This window comes from Apodemus sylvaticus, chromosome 15, assembly GCF_947179515.1.
Source record: "Apodemus sylvaticus chromosome 15, mApoSyl1.1, whole genome shotgun sequence".
In the NCBI taxonomy this organism is placed as follows: domain Eukaryota; kingdom Metazoa; phylum Chordata; class Mammalia; order Rodentia; family Muridae; genus Apodemus; species Apodemus sylvaticus.
Genome location: NC_067486.1, coordinates 32,195,027 through 32,213,344, shown reverse-complemented (window position 1 = coordinate 32,213,344; position 18,318 = coordinate 32,195,027). Strand labels below are relative to the sequence as shown.

At 36.1% G+C, this 18,318-nt stretch overlaps 1 protein-coding gene across 1 annotated transcript in view; it reads right to left on the bottom strand.

Moving 5' to 3' along the window:
- The window catches only part of Cadm2 (cell adhesion molecule 2), a 224,970-nt gene that overhangs the window by 86,141 nt on the left and 120,511 nt on the right, over positions 1-18,318 (bottom strand). The window contains exon 7 of the mRNA XM_052159105.1: positions 5,991-6,169. Within this exon, the coding sequence (XP_052015065.1) occupies positions 5,991-6,169 (179 nt within the window). The remainder of the gene's footprint in view (positions 1-5,990; positions 6,170-18,318) is intronic.

The following is an 18,318-nucleotide window of genomic DNA, read 5'->3' as shown; positions in this document are numbered from 1 at the left end:
ATATATTATTGATGTTGAAAAATTTGAATGACAGATTCTCAGTAAAGGTGTTTGTCCTTTGATATCCAGGCCCTCATCTATCTAGATCTGGAGGAACTTTTATATTAGTGGGAAATATATGCATGAATTTTGTAACATGACAGCTGAAAAAAAAGGCAATTTACACAGTGCATTTTCATCTTAAAATAGTGGAATTCAAGTGTACTCAGTGTTAACTCACACAATAGTACACACACACACACACACACACAAACACACATATACACTTTTAAATACACAGTGCCTTCATCTCCACTTGTCTCTGCAGAGGTTGGCAGCATATTCCAACAGGCAGAGACATGCATTTCCTACTAACAAAAGGGATCGCTCTACTTTTACATGTCTAGAAGTGTTGTGTTAAAGGGATCAATCATCCAGCCAATGACTGTGTGGGAAGATCTCAGACAGCACTGCTAAGTCCAGCAACTCTGGGCTTTCCATTATTAGTGCTTGTCGTTGCATAGGGATGTCTGCTTGATCTTTTTCATTCTATTCTCTGTATTTTCCATTTATGTTCCTAAAGAAATCTCATTATTAGCACACATAATTAATTTACCAGCTGGCAAGGTCTGTCTCAGTATGACAGAACAGATTTCAGTTGAATCGCTCTTTAATGTTTACTTCGCTGTACATATGTTTATGACCTAGTCTCCTCTTTCCTAATCTATGCAAAATTCACTCTCTAGAAACCATCATGATCTATAAGAATCCTCTTACCTGGGAATACAATTGGGCAAGTAATAAATAACATATAATCTTCCAATGCATCTAAATATTTTCTTTCTCGTAATTGTAATCCTATGTTAAAAGAAACCATAAATCTTCAGCCTAGTTACTATGATGACCAGAAGTACCCTTTTCATTTTATTGTGCTGAGCACCCATTTACTCATTAATTATGGATATTCTTGTTATGAAATGTAAAATTTATCCTCCCTTAGTAGGCCTGTCCATATGATAATAGTACTTGTTCAGATCTATGACAATAATTTAATAGGAACTTTAAAATATAAAATTATTAAGACAAATCTGTCTTACATCACTCAAGTATACATGTCTTATTTTGTTAAAGGTATCAAGTAATAATAAACTTAAAGTTTGTTATTTTCTGTACATTAGGAAAATATTTGAAAGAAGGGATACAGTAGATAAATGCTTCTTGCAGTGAAAATAAGTGTATTTTCCCTGCCTCAATTTGCTTTCTACTATAGTGAGCATACCTTTGCTTTGGGTATCCAGCATTCAGGTAGAGAGGAGATACTTTCCCTAGAGTTTGAAGAGGTATATTGAGCCATAAAGCTTAGAAGTTTCCTTTGTTGTGATGGTCTATAATTTCTATATGTTCGGTACTTTGTCTTGGAGTGTTTATATATTTGTTATTACTGATAAATGTGAGGGAAAATCACAGTTGTAACTGATTTTTAAAACTGGAAAGCCACATTTAATAGCTTAAAACCCTTCATGAGACTATAAATCATATAATTTATAGTAGGAACAGTCTCTTACTGTTAAGTTGTAAATTATACTTCATAATGGTTCTTTCCAACAAACAATAAAATGTGATAGGTCACATGTTACACATGTGTGCTATTTAAATGAATCAATATTGAAATAATTGTCTTGCGAACAATGGGAATGTCATTTTTATCATTACTTATTTCAATAAATACCTACAAATACAAATACACTAAAAATGCACAGTGGTTGTTTAGAACTATTAAATCAACAACTCATTAATTTTCCCTTGATTGGGAGAATAAAAATAGGAACAAGTTGCAATTCTATTTTAATCTGTGGTACCAAAATAATAGCTGTAGATAAATTTGCTTGTTTTACTGGTTGTAAAAAAAAAAATTTCTAGAAAAGAATATATGTATGCATAAAGTTAAAACATGGACAAGTATATAGTGTATAATTTCATTCAAAAGTAGCACAATATGAGTTAAGATAATGGAGTGAATAAGTCTATAACATACAAATTGTAGAAGAAAATCAGGACAAAGTAGAGTAAGTTGGACAATGGTAAAAAATTTAACTTACATGTAAATATTATTGTGGTGAGACAAAGGGTAAATTTGAGTAAGGAAGAGGAATGTCATGGAAACTTTCTGTAATATTTGGCCTTAATTACCATACAAGCTCCATACCATTTCTCCACTGCAGTTTTGACATTTATGCCCAAAAAGAGTTGTCTAATATGTGTACCTTTTCAAATTCTGCAGCTATTGGTGAAGAAAGAAACAGCTGGCCATTTGAGCTGCCTACCTTGCAGTATTTGCTCATAACTCTCAGGAAGGGCATTGGTGCTAGAATGTCATTCTTTAGCAATGTTTGCTGAAATAATATTTTGTATACCACATTTTAAAAAGATTTGAAGCAAAAAATTCCTATATGATTATTAAGCAAATTCATATTTCTTGCTCTCTTTCTTTCTCTCTCTCTCCTCTCTCTTCTGTCTCTGTCTTTCTGTCTCTCTCTGTCTCTCTATCTTTCTCTCTGTCTCCCTCTGTCTTTCCTCTCTTTTTCCTTTCTCCTCTCTGTCTCCTCTCTCCCCTCTCTCTCTTTCTCCTTTCTCCTCTCATCTCCTCTCTCTCTCTCTCTCCTCTCTCTCTCTCTCTCTCTCTCTCTCTCTCTCTCTCTCTCTCTCGCACGCGCGCACACGCTCTGTCACATGTGTGCATGTGTTTAGTGCATTTGGTATATTGATCATTGTCTATCACGTGTGCATGTATATTTGATGCAGGTGTTATAAATCTTTCTAACATGAGTTTATGAACTAAAAATACACTGAGAAATCTGAGGAGAAACTACGTTAAGATTTGAGACCTTTGGATTTCTTTCTCACTCTCCATACATATACAGGCTTCAAAATTTCTGTTGTTTTTATTTACTTATTGTGATTCAGGCATGTGCTAGGCCCAGGTGTAGAGAGGGAAAATCAACTACTCACATAGGCTTTCTCCTTGTACCCTGTGGGTCTCACGTAAACTCAAACATTCAGGCTTGGCAGCAAGTACCTTTAATAGTTGAGCCATCCCAATCCCTATTCCCCTAAAAAGGGAAGTTTTAATCAATTAATGAGAAATAAATATGAAACAATTTAACTGCTCTCAACGATTCTAGACCAAATGAATTAGACTAAGGTCACTGCTAATTCTCTGTAGCTACAAATCTCTGTTATGATGCCTTCAGTAGTTACATGTTGATCTGGGTTCACATTGCTTGGGAAAATAATTTATATAGCTTTTTGAAAAATTGATGTTTTCTTAGAGAAACAAGACAGTTTATTGATCTTATCCTGCTTTAAATATTAGCATTCACAGTGTTGGATAATGCTAGAATTTTCCTATGGTTCTTTTAGCAGGAACTTAGATTTTTCTTGTTCTTTAGGAAGTGTCATTAAAGACAAGTTTTAGCCCAATAGCTCAAGCTGCCATCTGCATTCTTAAATTTGAAAATTTCAAAATGTAATGGGATGGAAGAGATGAAGAAAACCTTTAGTGCACATAACCCAAAACTTCAGGGCTTATAACAATTAAATATCATAAAACTTCAACACTCACTTCCATTGGCATTTATGGAATAGTATCTACCAAAAGGCTAGCATCTGTGTTGTTGATGTTTTATACAGGAACATACTCCAACCTCCATCAATTTAGGAATCAATAGATTCAGGCAACTGTGGTAGGTTCAGACACGTGTTCTGAGTCATAAGAATACCTTTTGTACAACTGTTAGGTTAAGTCAGCACAGTTTATATAAAAAATCAACCTTGGTGTAAAATATGAAAGGGTAAAGTTATCGCACGTGACTGCATGCAGCACTCCTTATAGACAAAATGCCACTCTAATTTCATCATTTAGTAGTGTTTTGAAACAGCCAAACCATTAACAGAAGAGTATAGCTTTTACATGTATACAACCAGTGACTAATGAAACATTTTGCCCAGTGTGCAAAGGGGAAAAGTACCCTTTAGTTTGTAATGAACCCAATTGGAACCCCCTTTAAACACAGTGCAATGTGGTTTCACTGTTTCACTGAGCCTCTCATTACATGTGTCAATAATACTAGGTAAACTGCTGTTGAGCTTCACAGTATTTATCTAACAGCATGAATAGCATTAATCTATGGGGTGCATTTGATGACTTGGAGTTCAAGAGTGAAAGCCAAAAATGACTTCTTGAAAAGTGCTTAGAGAAGTATTTATTAGAAATATGTCAGCTGCCAACTATCCAAAGGTAGCTTGGCTCTTGGCAAAATCATGCTGTTGCCAGCTTGAAAACACCAAGATAGCATGAATTTCCCCCCACTGGAATTGCTTTAAAGAAACAAGTGACATTCTTTCATTTGGGTATATTATTTTTTTCAGTCATTTCTCCTTTAATTCGCCATGGTTTTAAGGTCCATTTCTCTCAGCACAGCCTGTCATACTATACAATATGCTGGTAGGAGTCTCACTTATTTGAGGGTAGCACTTATAAAATATAAGATAAATCAGGTACCTATGATGAATATAGATATATACTCTTGGATCCTGTTCTTAGATTCTGAGGAATTTTTGTGACAGAAGCAGTAGTTCTTATAATCTGGCTGGTAATGAAGGTGGTATTTCAAATATAAGTTCACGACACTTAATTTCAGCCTAATTATTACAAAAAGCATAGGGATTTTTCTTGTTTGATTTTTTCACTCTTCACAATCTATTACAAATACAACACAAAAATGTTATAATTTGATTATTTGAGAAAATCCTATTCATTATGTGTCTTCATTATTTTACTATAGCAGTTATTATATTATTTTCTTCATCCCTTACCCTTATAGTATTATAGCAAAAGAATACTTGGAAATATACCAAAAATAAGTTTTTTCCTCAGAACATTAAATCTTTTCAAAGAATTAGACTTAGACTTACTCCTACAAGCATTTTGTTCACTTTTTTTTTAATTTTATTGAGAGCTAGGTGACTCGTCCTTGTTTCTAACAGCATTTATACATTGACTCAGATGAAAGACAGCAGACACATTCTTTCCATGATTCTTCAAGCCCATCGAACTTATCACTGCACTTTGTTATATTCACTCCTATCTCACTTTTTGTAATTGTTCAAATGATAAAATAGTATTCTCAGAACAGTTGTCTTGGTGCAATATATGAAGAAAACATTGCTACTAATTCCTTCTCATGGAGACCCAGGATGCACTCTGGCATCTATGAGAAACTGCCAGAGGCTATTCTATAAGGCAAGCTAACTGCATTTATTACAGTATTTATGGATGTTACAAGACAAAGACTTTTCATTCCAGTCATAGATTAAAGCTACCTTAGGAAGAAGCCAAGGTGTTTGGAAGTTGAGTAAAACAGTCATTTTCTTTTCTCATAATTATTTTCTGTCCTTTTTGCATTCAAAACGATTTTGAATTATGTACAGTGAAGAGAAAATAATTTCAAATTATCACTCATAAAAAATTAATCATTAGTCTTGAAAACTTTTGTCCTTACTAAACTTCAATGGCATTATTATCTTTTGTGTGGCACAATTCAGTATTTAAAAAGCATATTTAATGATAGTAAAATGCAGTTAGCTTAAGATGTTTTCCAGTGTTCTGAATTATAACATAAAATCACTTACAGTAGATTTAAAGATATCAAATAATATAATTTATAAGTAACTACCAAATATCACATTTAATTACTTATCATTAGGCTTTTCACAAAATGATTTTATTTTTCTACAAGTGCTTTTCTTCTTAATAGCCAAATTTGAAACATATTAAATGTATATCTTAGAGATATATATACTCATGAGAAGTCCGTCTGATAGAAAAATAAGACCTATTTAATTTATTTTTTTAATCAGTTTTGACAGATTAGATTTTTTTAAATAGATTTGAACAATTCTCCACCACAATTTTCTTCCATTCATATGTAATGGTTCCCCAAAGAACTTACCATGTACAATGAGGACATACTCGGCACTGCTTTGGCCAATGGTGTTAGTGGCTTCGCAACGATAAGTGCCATTGTCCGTTTTGTTCAGGAAGAGAATGTTGAGTTCCCTACCACTCACAACCATTCGATCAGGATCAGGTAATTCTGCACCATCCTTCGTCCACAAAACAGGTTCTGGACTATTGGGTACAGGCATGCATGTAGAGAGAAAGCAATAGGAAATGTTAGATGTTCTGTGAGCAAAGTCAAACAATTCATATAGACATCTTCCTCATGCCTAACTGTGTGCTGGCTTTTACAGGGTACTAAGAAGCCATCAAACATTAACTCAGAAAAATGGGAGATAAATGTACTTTAATTCTGCTTTACTTAATAAGAAATGTGTTAAGGAACAAATTTGTTAAATCTCTGCAGCTGTCACTAGTAGGGTTCTGCTTACATCAGTTCAGTGTCCAGATATTGCTGTTAAAGACTAGCATCTCACAGCGAACTATTTTCTTTGGTCTACTGAGACAATTCTGCCTCAGATTTATCTGTAATTATACTATGGCAGCATGGGCCCAGCACTGTGGCAGGTTGCTTATTGAAGCTACCCTTCTTCATCTTATGACTACCTCTATTTCCATTCTTCTAAAGAATTTGCCTAGATGCACTACTTCAACAAAGTGAACTCAGTGTAATAGGGAGATGGCTTAGCAGGTAAAGCACTTGCTACACAACCCTGAATATAAATTCCCTGCCTGGTAGAAAGAGTAAAATCTTGAAATGCTCCCTCTACACATCATTGTGGAACCCCCTGCCCCCCCCACACCCACACACTATATGATATTGTTAATTTTTACAAAATGCAATCAGATATGGTATGACAGTTCTTCCCCACTGAAATCTATAATATCCACTGCAGAGGAAATTACAAGTGCTCTTTCAATTTTACCAGAATTGATAAATATGAAATGCATATATTTCTGCCCAAGTTGTTGGCATCGTGCTCTTGAAGAGCTTTTACTTAAAAGTGCTGCTAAAGTAGTTAGGCTTTGACACCTGCTTCTGATAATGTTCCTAAATTTGTTGTGAATATTTATGTAATAAAAAGTTTTAAGGAGGTCCACCTATAAGATGCTATTAAGAGATACTCTCCATGGGTTCCTGGAGAGTCTCAGAAGGCAGCTACTTAGATACTAAATAGAGACTCCTTCCCTTCTCACCTTTTATGAGGGGACAGAGGATAAATGTTGAGCTAGTGTCCAAAGCTCAATAATGTGATCAGTCAGGACTATATTAGGTAGCCTCCATGAAAACTCTTAAGATGTGGTGTCTTGTGGAAAATTCATTAGTGGAAAACAACTACTCCTAGAAGCTGTGAGTTTGCCAACAGAAACCCCACTGGTATGAACAGGATCCCCCTTAGGAGTTGTTGGTCAGAGAATTTCCAGGCACTTCCCCCAAATAATGTAGGAAGTTGGTGTTCATCCCCTTGGTGGTCTAACAGAATTATATGGTAAAAAATTTGCTGAAGCTGCCTACTCATGGTGCTTTCATGCTGTACAGATATCTAGCTGGAAAGGAGCCAGAGGTTTCCTTCCTGACACCTAAATTTCAAATCCTCAGAAGGTGCTATATAGGTTGCAAGTACAGAAAATGTATCCAGAGTAGTTTTACTGGGATAGTGAAAACTATTCTCAACAATAGAAGAACATCTGGAGGAATCACCATCCCTGAAATTAAGGTATACTACAGAGCAATAGTGATAAAAACTACATGGTATTGGTACAATGACAGGCAGGTAGATCAATGGAATAGAACTGAAGACCCAGAAATGAATTCACACACCTATGGTCACTTGATCTATGACAAAGGAGTTAGGACCATCCAGTGGAGAAAAGATATTATTTTCAACAAATGGTGCTGGGTCAACTGGTAGTCAACATGTAGAAGGATGAAAATTGATCCATTCTTATCTTCCTGTATAAAGCTCAAGTCCAGGTGCATCAAGGACCTCCACATAAATCTAAGATACATTAAATCTAATAGAAGAGAAAGTGGGAAAGTACCTGGAGCACATGGGAACAGGGGAAAATTTCCTGAACAGCACACCAATAATTTATGCTCTAAGATCAAAAATTGACAAATAGAACCCCATAAAATTGCAAAGGTTCTGTAAGGCAAAGGACACTGTCAATAGGACAAAATGGCAACTAACGGATTGGGAAAAAATCTTTACCAATCCTACATCTGATAGAGGGCTAATATCCAATATATACAACAACTCTAGAAGTTAAACTCCAGAGAACCAAATAACCCTATTAAAAATGGGGTACAGAGCTAAACAAAGAATTCCTCACCTGAGGAATACCAGATAACTAAGAACCATCTAAAAAACGTTTAACATCCTTAATCATTGGGGAAATGCAAATCAAAACATCCCTGAGATTCCACCTCACAAAAGAATGGCTAAGATCAAAAACTCAGGAGGCAGCAAGTGTTGGCAAGGATGTGGAGAAAGAGGAACACTCCTCCACTGCTGGTGGGATTGCAAGCTGGTAAAACCACTCTGGAAATCAGTTTGGTGGTTCCTTAGAAAATTGGATATAGTAGTATCTGAAGACTCAGCTATACCACTCTTGTGCTTATACCCAGAAGATATTCCAACATGTAATAAGGACATGTAATGCTATACTATGTTCATAGTAGCCTTATTTATAATAGCCAGAAGCTGGAAAGAACCCAGATGTCCCTCAACAGAGGAATGGATACAGAAAATGTGGTATATTTACACAATGGAGTACTACTCAGCTATTAAAAACAATGAATTAATGAAATTCTCAGGCAAATGGATGGAGCTAGAAAATATCACCCTGAGTGATGTAACCCAATCACAAAAAAACACACATGGTATGCACTTGCTGATAAGTGGATATTAGCCTAAAAGCTTGTAATAGCCAAGATACAACACACAGACTACATAAAACTCAAGAAGAAGGAAGACCAACGTGTAGATACTTTGATCCTTATTGGAAGTTTGATCAAAATACCTATTGCTCACAGCCAACCAATAGACTGAGCAGAGTCCCCAAAAGAGCAAATGGTGTAAGGACCCAAGGGTCTGAAGTGGTTTGCAGCCTCAAAGGAGGAACAATAATATGTACCAACCAGTACCCCCAGAGATCCCAGGGATTAAACTACTGACCAAAGGGTACACCTGGAGGGTCCCATGGATCCAGCTACATATGTAGCAGAGGATGGCCTTTTCAGACATCAGTGAGAGGAGAGGCCATTGGTCCTATGAAAGCTTGATGCCTCAGTGTAGGAAAATGCCCGGTCAGGAAAACGGGGGTTTGTATCGGTAAGTAGTGGGAGGGGAATGGGATAAGGTATTTTCAGAAGGCTAATGAGGAAAGCAGATACAATTTGAACTGTAAATAAAGCAAATATCAAGGAAAAAAAGAAAGGAAGGAAGGACAGAAGAAAGAAAGAAAGAAAGAAAGAAAGAAAGAAAGAAAGAAAGAAAGAAAGAAAGAAAGAAAGAAAGAAAGAAAGAAAGAAAGAAAGAAAGAAAGGAGGGAAGGAAGGAAGGAAGGAAGAAAAAGAAAGAAAGAAAGAAAGAAAGAAAGAAAGAAAGAAAGAAAGAAAGAAAGAAAGAAAGAAAGAAAGAGAGAGAAAGAAAGAGACAAAGAAAGAAAGAAAGGACAAAAGGAAGGAAGGAAGGAAGGAAGGAAGGAAGGAAGGAAGGAAGGAAGGAAGGAAGAAAGAATGGAAGGAAAGAAGGAAGAAAAGAAAGGACAGAAGGAAGGAAGGAAGGAAGGAAGGAAGAATGGAAGGAAAGAAGGAAGAAAAGAAAGGACAGAAGGAAGGAAGGAAGGAAGGAAGGAAGAAAGAAAGAAAGAAAGAAAAAGAAAGAAAGAAAAGAAAGAAAGAAAAGAAAGAAAAGAAAGAAAGAAAGGGCATCTGCTGTCTTCTCAAGCTCTGAATCTTATTAACTTTGGAAAAAAAAATGTGCCAGGCAGGATATGTCCCAGTGTGGTGTTCTGGTACATCTGCTGTGAAAGTAAAATAGCATTTTGATTTTCAGGTCTGTTCCATAGGAAGGAACCCGTGCCTTGTAGTATGACTTACAGTGTAAATCTGATCATTATCACATGTGGCAGAGACAGATCAGAAGGGTTGGAACAGTGTCTGTTACCCTTCCAACTGCTGAGACCCTTTAATGCACTTCTTCATGTTGGGGTAACCCCCAATCATAAAATTATTTTGTTGCTACTTCATGGGTAATTCCAAACCAGTCTCACACACATAACCTGAGTGAAACTAAATGTGTTATGACTCTGAAAAAGGATTGATAGGGATGGAGACAAGTGTATAGAGACGGGAGGGGAGGGAGATAAGCAAGCGAGGGCAATGGCATGATATATTAGGCTATGAACATGCATGACTTGTAAAAAGCAAACAAAGGATATACATACATACATACATACACACACACACACACACACACACACACACACACACATATATATATATATATATATATATATATATATATATATAAAATGTTTATATTTCCCAAGATTGAAGAACTCCAGTTTGACTTTTTCCTCTACACCTGTGCATCTCCTCTTTTAGTTGGTCATCTCTATTCTTTTCAATAACCTTTGTAACAAACAGAAAAGTAGAGAGCTTCTCTGAAGCATCCTAGAAAATTAATCCAACTCACGAAGGGAGACACGGCGATGCTGATTCACAGTGTGTTGATCAGAAGGATGTTTTACAGTCTGCTATGTGTAATTGGCATAAGACGTAGTAGCAGTTTCCTGGGATTGAACCTTCCTACTGTGGGATCTGACACTATCTCCAGCGACACAGAGTCAGAATTGAAGTGAATTACAGGTTTCATTGTCGATGTCCCTGGAAGGACTGATAGCTGGCAGAGAGAAACTGACGGGCACATATATTTTTTCGAATAGGGTAAATTATTGCAGTGTGTTAGTAGAGAAATGTGAGCACTTTGTTTTTTTCCTATCTCCTCAAAAAGAGAGAGTAAAGAAATGAAGGCAATTTTACCAGAATTATATTCATGAAGTTTCTGAAAGAACATTTTTATATGAAAATAATTGAAGAAAGTAAGCATAGGAAATTATGAAAAATTATTACTTTCTTATCCAAAGATATAGTAATATATCTAGTAAAAGAAAACCTAAGGCTAATAAACTTCTACTTGATACACATGTGTGTGTGTGTGTGTGTGTGTGTGTGTGTGTGTGTGTGTGCACGCGCGCATATACTACTTATTCTACTTGCTATTGGATTTTAATAATTTGAATTTTTGGAACACCCTGTATAATTTTATGTGTGCATATCCCAAGCATCCCTGGCAATGATAAAATAGGTCAAATGAAACTAGGGTTTGTATCAGATCTAAAATAGCAGAGTTTTGGTGGTTTTCACAAAGCCATACAAAAAAATAATAAAAATAACATGGAAAACTTTTATTTAAAGCCAATAACTTTTTCAGTTCCTCTCAGTTGACACACTTATAAAAACAGAGCAATACTTTCTTGATGCACAAGTCAATATTGATAAATACAGAGATCTAATGTCCATACACCCCAAATTAAAACATCAAATCTAAGAAATGGCATTTTTCTAACTGGTGAATATGTTTTCAATTACCTCTTAAGCACATGGTTCTATAAATGCCTAATTGAATTTAGACTTGTATTTTACAATTGTGTAGAAACATAAACATAAAAAGATTTGTGGAAATTTACATGCTTAGTCTGTATTTTGATTTTTTCTTCTAAACTCAACTTCCTTCTAGTAAATGAGAGAAAATTTAAATAACGGCAAACAAAGGAAACAATAATCATTGTACACATTGTGATAGTAAGAGACTGTGATTGAGTCTGTTACATAGATCTAAGCTCTAGATCTTACTCTGGGAGATAAGTCTTCAAAGTGATAAAGGTGTTCACCTTACAAGATTTAATTTGATGAAAGGACATTAGAGTTTATTCACAAATTATGAATAACCTATACATATTCTTAATTACTATTAAAATGTTCAAATTAATATCAAGTGCTTTAGCATGCCTTGGTGTAGCTTGTGTTCCATCTAAATGTAGAGGCCCCTTAGGCTTTTTCTAACTGGAACCTACAAATGATTAAGTTTCTTTCAGATGAATGACGCTCTTTCTTCAATAAAAGGGTACCAGTCTATAGTTTTTTTAGTGCTAAGGTTAAAAAAGAACAGGCGGGAGACATCAGGAATAACAGGAGAGAGAACAGCAGAACTTGTATGCCACAGTCCAACCTTACAGTGAGAACATTAACATAATCAATAGAGAATGTTCCCTTCATGTTACAAACATTCTCAAAACTTTTAGACAACCAGTGTGAGGTAAAAGTTCCTGTTACTATTGTCTATTAAATCTCCAAACTCATAGAGTTGATTTTATAAGGGGGTACACCTAAGGCATTTTCTAACAGGCTCTTCTAAAATAGAAAGTTATGGAAATAAGAAGAGTATATCAAACATCCTCATGGATTCTTTCCTGTATTTTAAAGTCTTTGCGCAATAGATTACAATCTAACAAAATTTTTAAAAAGTTAGCTTGTTTCTTTTGTCATCATGAAAGAATATTTTGAAATAATAATTTAATTACAACATTTTCCCTTTCCTTTCCTTCCTCCAAATTCTTCTCTATACTCTTCCCATTCTTATTCATGGCTTTGCCTCCACCATTAATTGTTATTACATGAATATATTAGTTTGTGTAAACATATATTCCTAAATACTAAATATAACCTGTTGATTCTGTTTAATATCCCTGGTAACATTATAGATTTTCAGGGATCATAGTTTAGAACTGGACAAATGACCATCATGCTCTTTCCTGGGGACGACCCTCTCTCCCATTCCTCACAATTCTCAGTTGCCTATAATTCTCTGTGTAGGACTGAGGTCTTGGGGAATTTTCCCTGTCCAATTTAGCATGTCCCCTGGTATATCAACGTTCAACTCAAATTTGGGCAATCAATATGGTTGAGTCTTTATGTGAATAGCATCTGAACTGCACAAGTCTGAGAATAGGTTTCCAGTGTCATTCATACATTATTATTTATAAGTTCATTTTAGTAGAAATTGATTTAACTCTTTTTGACTGCCAATTAGTTTGATATGTTAATCCAGATTAGATATCATAGTGGATTACTAACTTTTCCTCAATTCATTTTGTTTTTGGAAAACTGGTTGCGTGGAGTTGAGGATAGTAGTAGCAATTCTTCTAATCCTTCTGACAGTAAGTGCAGTCATTCCTGTACTCTGTACATACTCTGTATGTACTTTGGACAGGAAACTTTTCATGGACCACACATTAGCTTCTGCTTTAGGTCTTTTTTTTTTTTTGAGAAGAATAAAGAATCAATAGGTAATTTAGCTACACAATAGTGACTCCTGTGATTCAGGTTGCCCCACAAAATCGTTCTTCATATAGTTGGAAGAAAAAAAAGAACATCCAAAAGATGGAAAAATGCCCAGTCTGAGCTTCTTCCCTAATACTTACATTCCTCCCTGAGTTCTATAATTTTCTGTCACAATCACATATATGTTGAGATCTAACACTAAAATCATTATGGAACATAAACAGGTTTCCAGACGGAAAACTCTATGTAAAAGCATTCACATAAGCATCATGTTCTGACTCACAAGAAAGACATTCAGGAACATTTATGTCAATTTTCTCGATGACAAAGGAGATCTTTCAAGAATCTTATGTTTCATGTATCATGTAATCATTTGAAATGCCCATTGGTTTCATTTCCATTTAGAAATCCTAGAGTTAGTCAAGAGATTTAATTAAATTTTAATTATCAAAGAGATGTTTTAAAATACAGTTATTCTTTACTGATATTTCCACAGGATATTGGCAAAAAAGTATGATTACATAAACATTCGATTCCAAACTATGAATTAAGAAAAGCATTTTAAATAATGAAATTATTTCATAATATTGTGGAAAAAATCTCTTGCTTATGCCATCAGGTTTGAGGGGAAACCCCAATGAATATGAAAAGTATGTGAACTAGAGAACAGCTTGAAACTGATAAATGTAGAGGAATCTTTATTTTGTAGTGTTCAGAGAAAGAGGATCCTGAGAGGTCTATCAGTCACATAGTTTTCCCCCTGGATAGAGTGAGACCACTTCTTAAATCAAGCCCAAGATTTAATTGAAAGAAAAATGGAGGGAGAGAGGAAGAAGAGGGAAAGAAATGAGAGGATGAAAGACAAGGTTGCTTAGTATATTAAAGTTGTAAAGCAAATGCAGCAAAAGTTCAAGGAAAAAGTATTCTTGATATGCTGAAACTGGCTACTGGGGGTTAAAGGTGTTAAGCAGGAAAAACCAAGTATGATTACTTCAAAGGTATTTCGCAGGTTGATCAACTTAAATGTAAAACATAGGCAGTCATTCGTCACTGATGTTCAAAGGATATGTTTCTCATTCATGTTAATAGTATATACATATATATATATGTAAATTATAAAATATTGTTCTGTGTATTTAGAGTAAATAGCAAGCCTCATTTGTTTTTCAGATTTAACTGTTGAATTAGTTAATGAATAAAGAAATGTTTTTCATGTATCATTTTTAAATGTCTTGTGTGTTTATGTGTATATGTATATGTATGTGCATGGGCATGTGTATGTGTATATGTATATGTACATTTATATGTACATTTATACATATATGTATAGGTATATGTATCTGCATATGTGTATATATTTATGTATATATATGTATATGTATGTGTATGTGTATATGTATATATAGAGAGTATGTGTGTGTGTTTGTGTGTGTAAAGACACATGTGCACAAGTATGCACACACATGTATACAAATGTTGTTGAGAACCTGAGACCAACATCGGGTGACCATTCTTTTTTTTAATATTTTTATTTTCTATATTCTTTGTTGACATTCCAAATGATTTCCCCTTTCCTGGATCCCCCCTCCCCATATGTCCCATAAAACTTCTTCTCTCCATCCATTCTCCAATCTCCTCCCTCCTTTTTTTCTCTGTCCTTATATTCCCCTCCAATCAATCCTTTCCAGGATCAGGACCTTCTCCATACTTCTTCATGGGAGTCATTTGTTATGCGATTTGTGCGTTGGGTATTCAGGGCTTCTGGGCTAATTAATATCCACTTATCAGAGATTGCATTCCATGTGTATTCTTTTGTGACTGGGTTACCTCACTTAGGATGATATTTTCCAGATCAAATCATTTGCCTAAAAATTTTGTGAATTCATTGTTTCTAATTGCTGAGTAGTATTCCATTGTGTAAATATACCACATTTTCTGTATCCATTTCTCCTTTGAGGGGCATCTGGGTTCTTTCCAGCTTCTGGCTATTATAAATAAGGCTGCTATGAACATAATGGAGCATGTGTCTTTATTGCATGCTGGGGAATACTTTGGGTATATGCCCAGGAGAGGTATAGCGGGGTCCTCTGGAAGTGTCATGTCCAGTTTTCTGAGGAACCGCCAGACTGATTTCCAAAGTGGTTGTACCATCTTACAGCCCCACCAGCAGTGGAGGAGTATTCCTCTTTCTCCACATCCTCACCAACACCTGCTGTCTCCTGAGTTTTTGACCTTAGCCATTCTGACTGGTGTAAGGTGAAATCTCAGGGTTGCTTTGATTTGCATTTCCCTAATGACTAATGATGTTGAGTACTTCTTAAGGTGCCTCTCCGCCATCCGAATTTCTTCAGGTGAAAATTCTTTGTTTAGATCTGTACCCCATTTTTTAATAGGATTATTTGGTTCCCTGGGGTCTAACTTCTTGAGTTCTTTGTATATATTGGATATTAGCCCTCTATCAGATGTAGAGTAGGTGAATATCCTTTCCCAATGTGATGGTTGCCATTTTGTCCTTTTAACAGTGTCCTTTGCCTTACAGAAACTTTGTAATTTTATGAGGTCCCATTTGTCAATTCTTGATCTTAGAGCATAAGCTATTGGTGATCTGTTCAGGAACTTTTCCCCTGTGCTCATGTCCTCTAGGGTCTTCCCCAGTTTCTCTTCTATTAGTTTCAGTGTGTCTGGTTTTACATAGAGGTCCTTGATCCACTTGGAGTGAAGTTTAGTACATGGAGATAAGAATGGATCAATTTGCATTCTTCTGCATGCTGACCTCCAATTGAACCAGCACCATTTGTTGAAAAGGCTATCTTTTTTCCACTGGAAGTTTTTGGCTCCTTTGTCTAAGATTAAGTGACCATAGGTGTGTGGGTTCATTTCTGGATCTTTGATGCTATTCCATTGGTCCACTTGTCTGTCACTGTGCCAATACCATGCAGTTTTTAACACTATTGCTCTGTAGTATTGCTTGAAGTCAGGGATACTGATTGCCCCAGAATTTCTTTGGTTGTTGTGAATAGTTTTAGCTATTCTGGGTTTTTTGTTATTCCAGATGAATTTGAGAATTGCTTTTTCTAACTCTGTGAAGAACTGAGTTGGGATTTTGATGGGGATTGCATTGAATCTATAGATTGCTTTTGGCAAGATGGCCATTTTAACTATATTAATCCTGCCGATCCATGAGCATGGCAGATTTTTCCATTTTCTGAGGTCTTCTTCGATTTCCTTCTTCAGAGACCTGGAGCTCTTGTCATATAGATCTTTCACTTGTTTGGTTAGAGTCACACCAAGATACTTTATATTGTTTGTGGCTATTGTGAAGGGTGTCATTTCCCTAACTTCTTTCTCAGTATGCTTATCCTTTGAGTATAGGAAGGCAACTGATTTGCTTGAGTTGATTTTATAACCATCCACTTTGCTGAAGTTGTTTATCAGCTTTAGCAGTTCTCTGGTGGAGGTTTTCGGGTCACTTAAGTAGACTATTATGTCATCTGCAAATAGTGATAATTTGATTTCTTCCTTTCCAATTTGTATCCCCTTGACTGCCTTATGTTGTCTAATTGCTCTAGCTAGAACTTCAAGTACTATATTGAAAAGATATGGAGAGAGTGGACAGCCTTTTCTAGTCCCTGATTTTAGTGGGATTGCTTCAAGTTTCTCTCCATTTAGTTTGATGTTGGCTACCGGTTTGCTGTATATTGCTTTAACGAAGAGTCCATGGTTTCTATGGTATCTTCAGCATCTGAGATTCTTTCTTCTATCTCTTGTATTCTGTTGTTGATATTTACATTTATGTCCCCTGATTTCTTCCCAAGGTTTTCTATCTCCAAAGTTGTCTCCCTTTGAGTTTTCTTAGTTGTTTCTACTTCTGATTTTAGATCCTGGATGGTTTTGCTTATCTCCTTCACTTGCGTGTTTGCGCTTTCCTATAATTCTTTAAGAGATTTTTTGTGTTTCCTCTTTCATGACCTCAGCCTGTTGACCAAAGTTCTCCTGTATTTCTTTAAGTGATTTTTGTGCTTCCTCCTATTGGCTTTTGTATTCTCTTGAATTTCTTTCAATGTTTTTTGTGTTTCCCTTGTAAGGGCTTCTAACTTTTGATCCATTTTCTCCTGAATTTCTTTAAGTATGTCCTTCATGTGTTCCTGTACCAGCATCATGACCAGTGATTTTAAATCCAAATCTTGTTTTACTGGTGTGATGGGATATCCAGGACATGCTGTTAAGGGAGAATTGTGTTCAGATGCTGCCATATTGCCTTGATTTCTGTTAGTGATGTTCCTGCATTTGCCTTTTGCCCACTAGTTCTCACTGGTGTTAGTTGGTCTTGTCAATGCTGGACTTACCTTTGCAAGCTGCCTCTTCCCAGGTGGCCTCTGGTGCACAGCTGACCTCCTGCACTGCCTGGAGACAGGGTGCTGTTGCCCAGGCTGTTCAGATCCTGAAGCAGACACCCAAAGGCTCCTGCAGGGCCTGCTGGACTCACCAGAGCACACTGACTCCTCCCAGCCGGCTCCCCAGATGCCCCTCTTGCCTCTTGTGGGACCTGGAGATATGGCGTTGCAGCCCAGGCTGTTCTGGATCCCGAAGCTGAGATCTGAAGGATCCTTCCAGAGGCCTCAGGACTGGAACCTAAGCTCTGTGCTGGAGCAAGCTATGAGCGCCCAGTCTGCTTCCAGGTGCACACCAGGCCTCTTGCACTTCCTGGAGACTGAGTGCTGTCTCGGGTGTCCTTTCTTTGGAGTTTCACAAATGTTTTAAATTAATACTAACTATTATTTTCATTATTTTTTTGTTGATGATAATGTTATTGCTGCTGCTACTTGTATTGATGCTATGTATGCATGATATGTCCAGTACAAGTGAAGAATGTTGCATGCCACTGCAAGCATTGACATCAGATGACAAT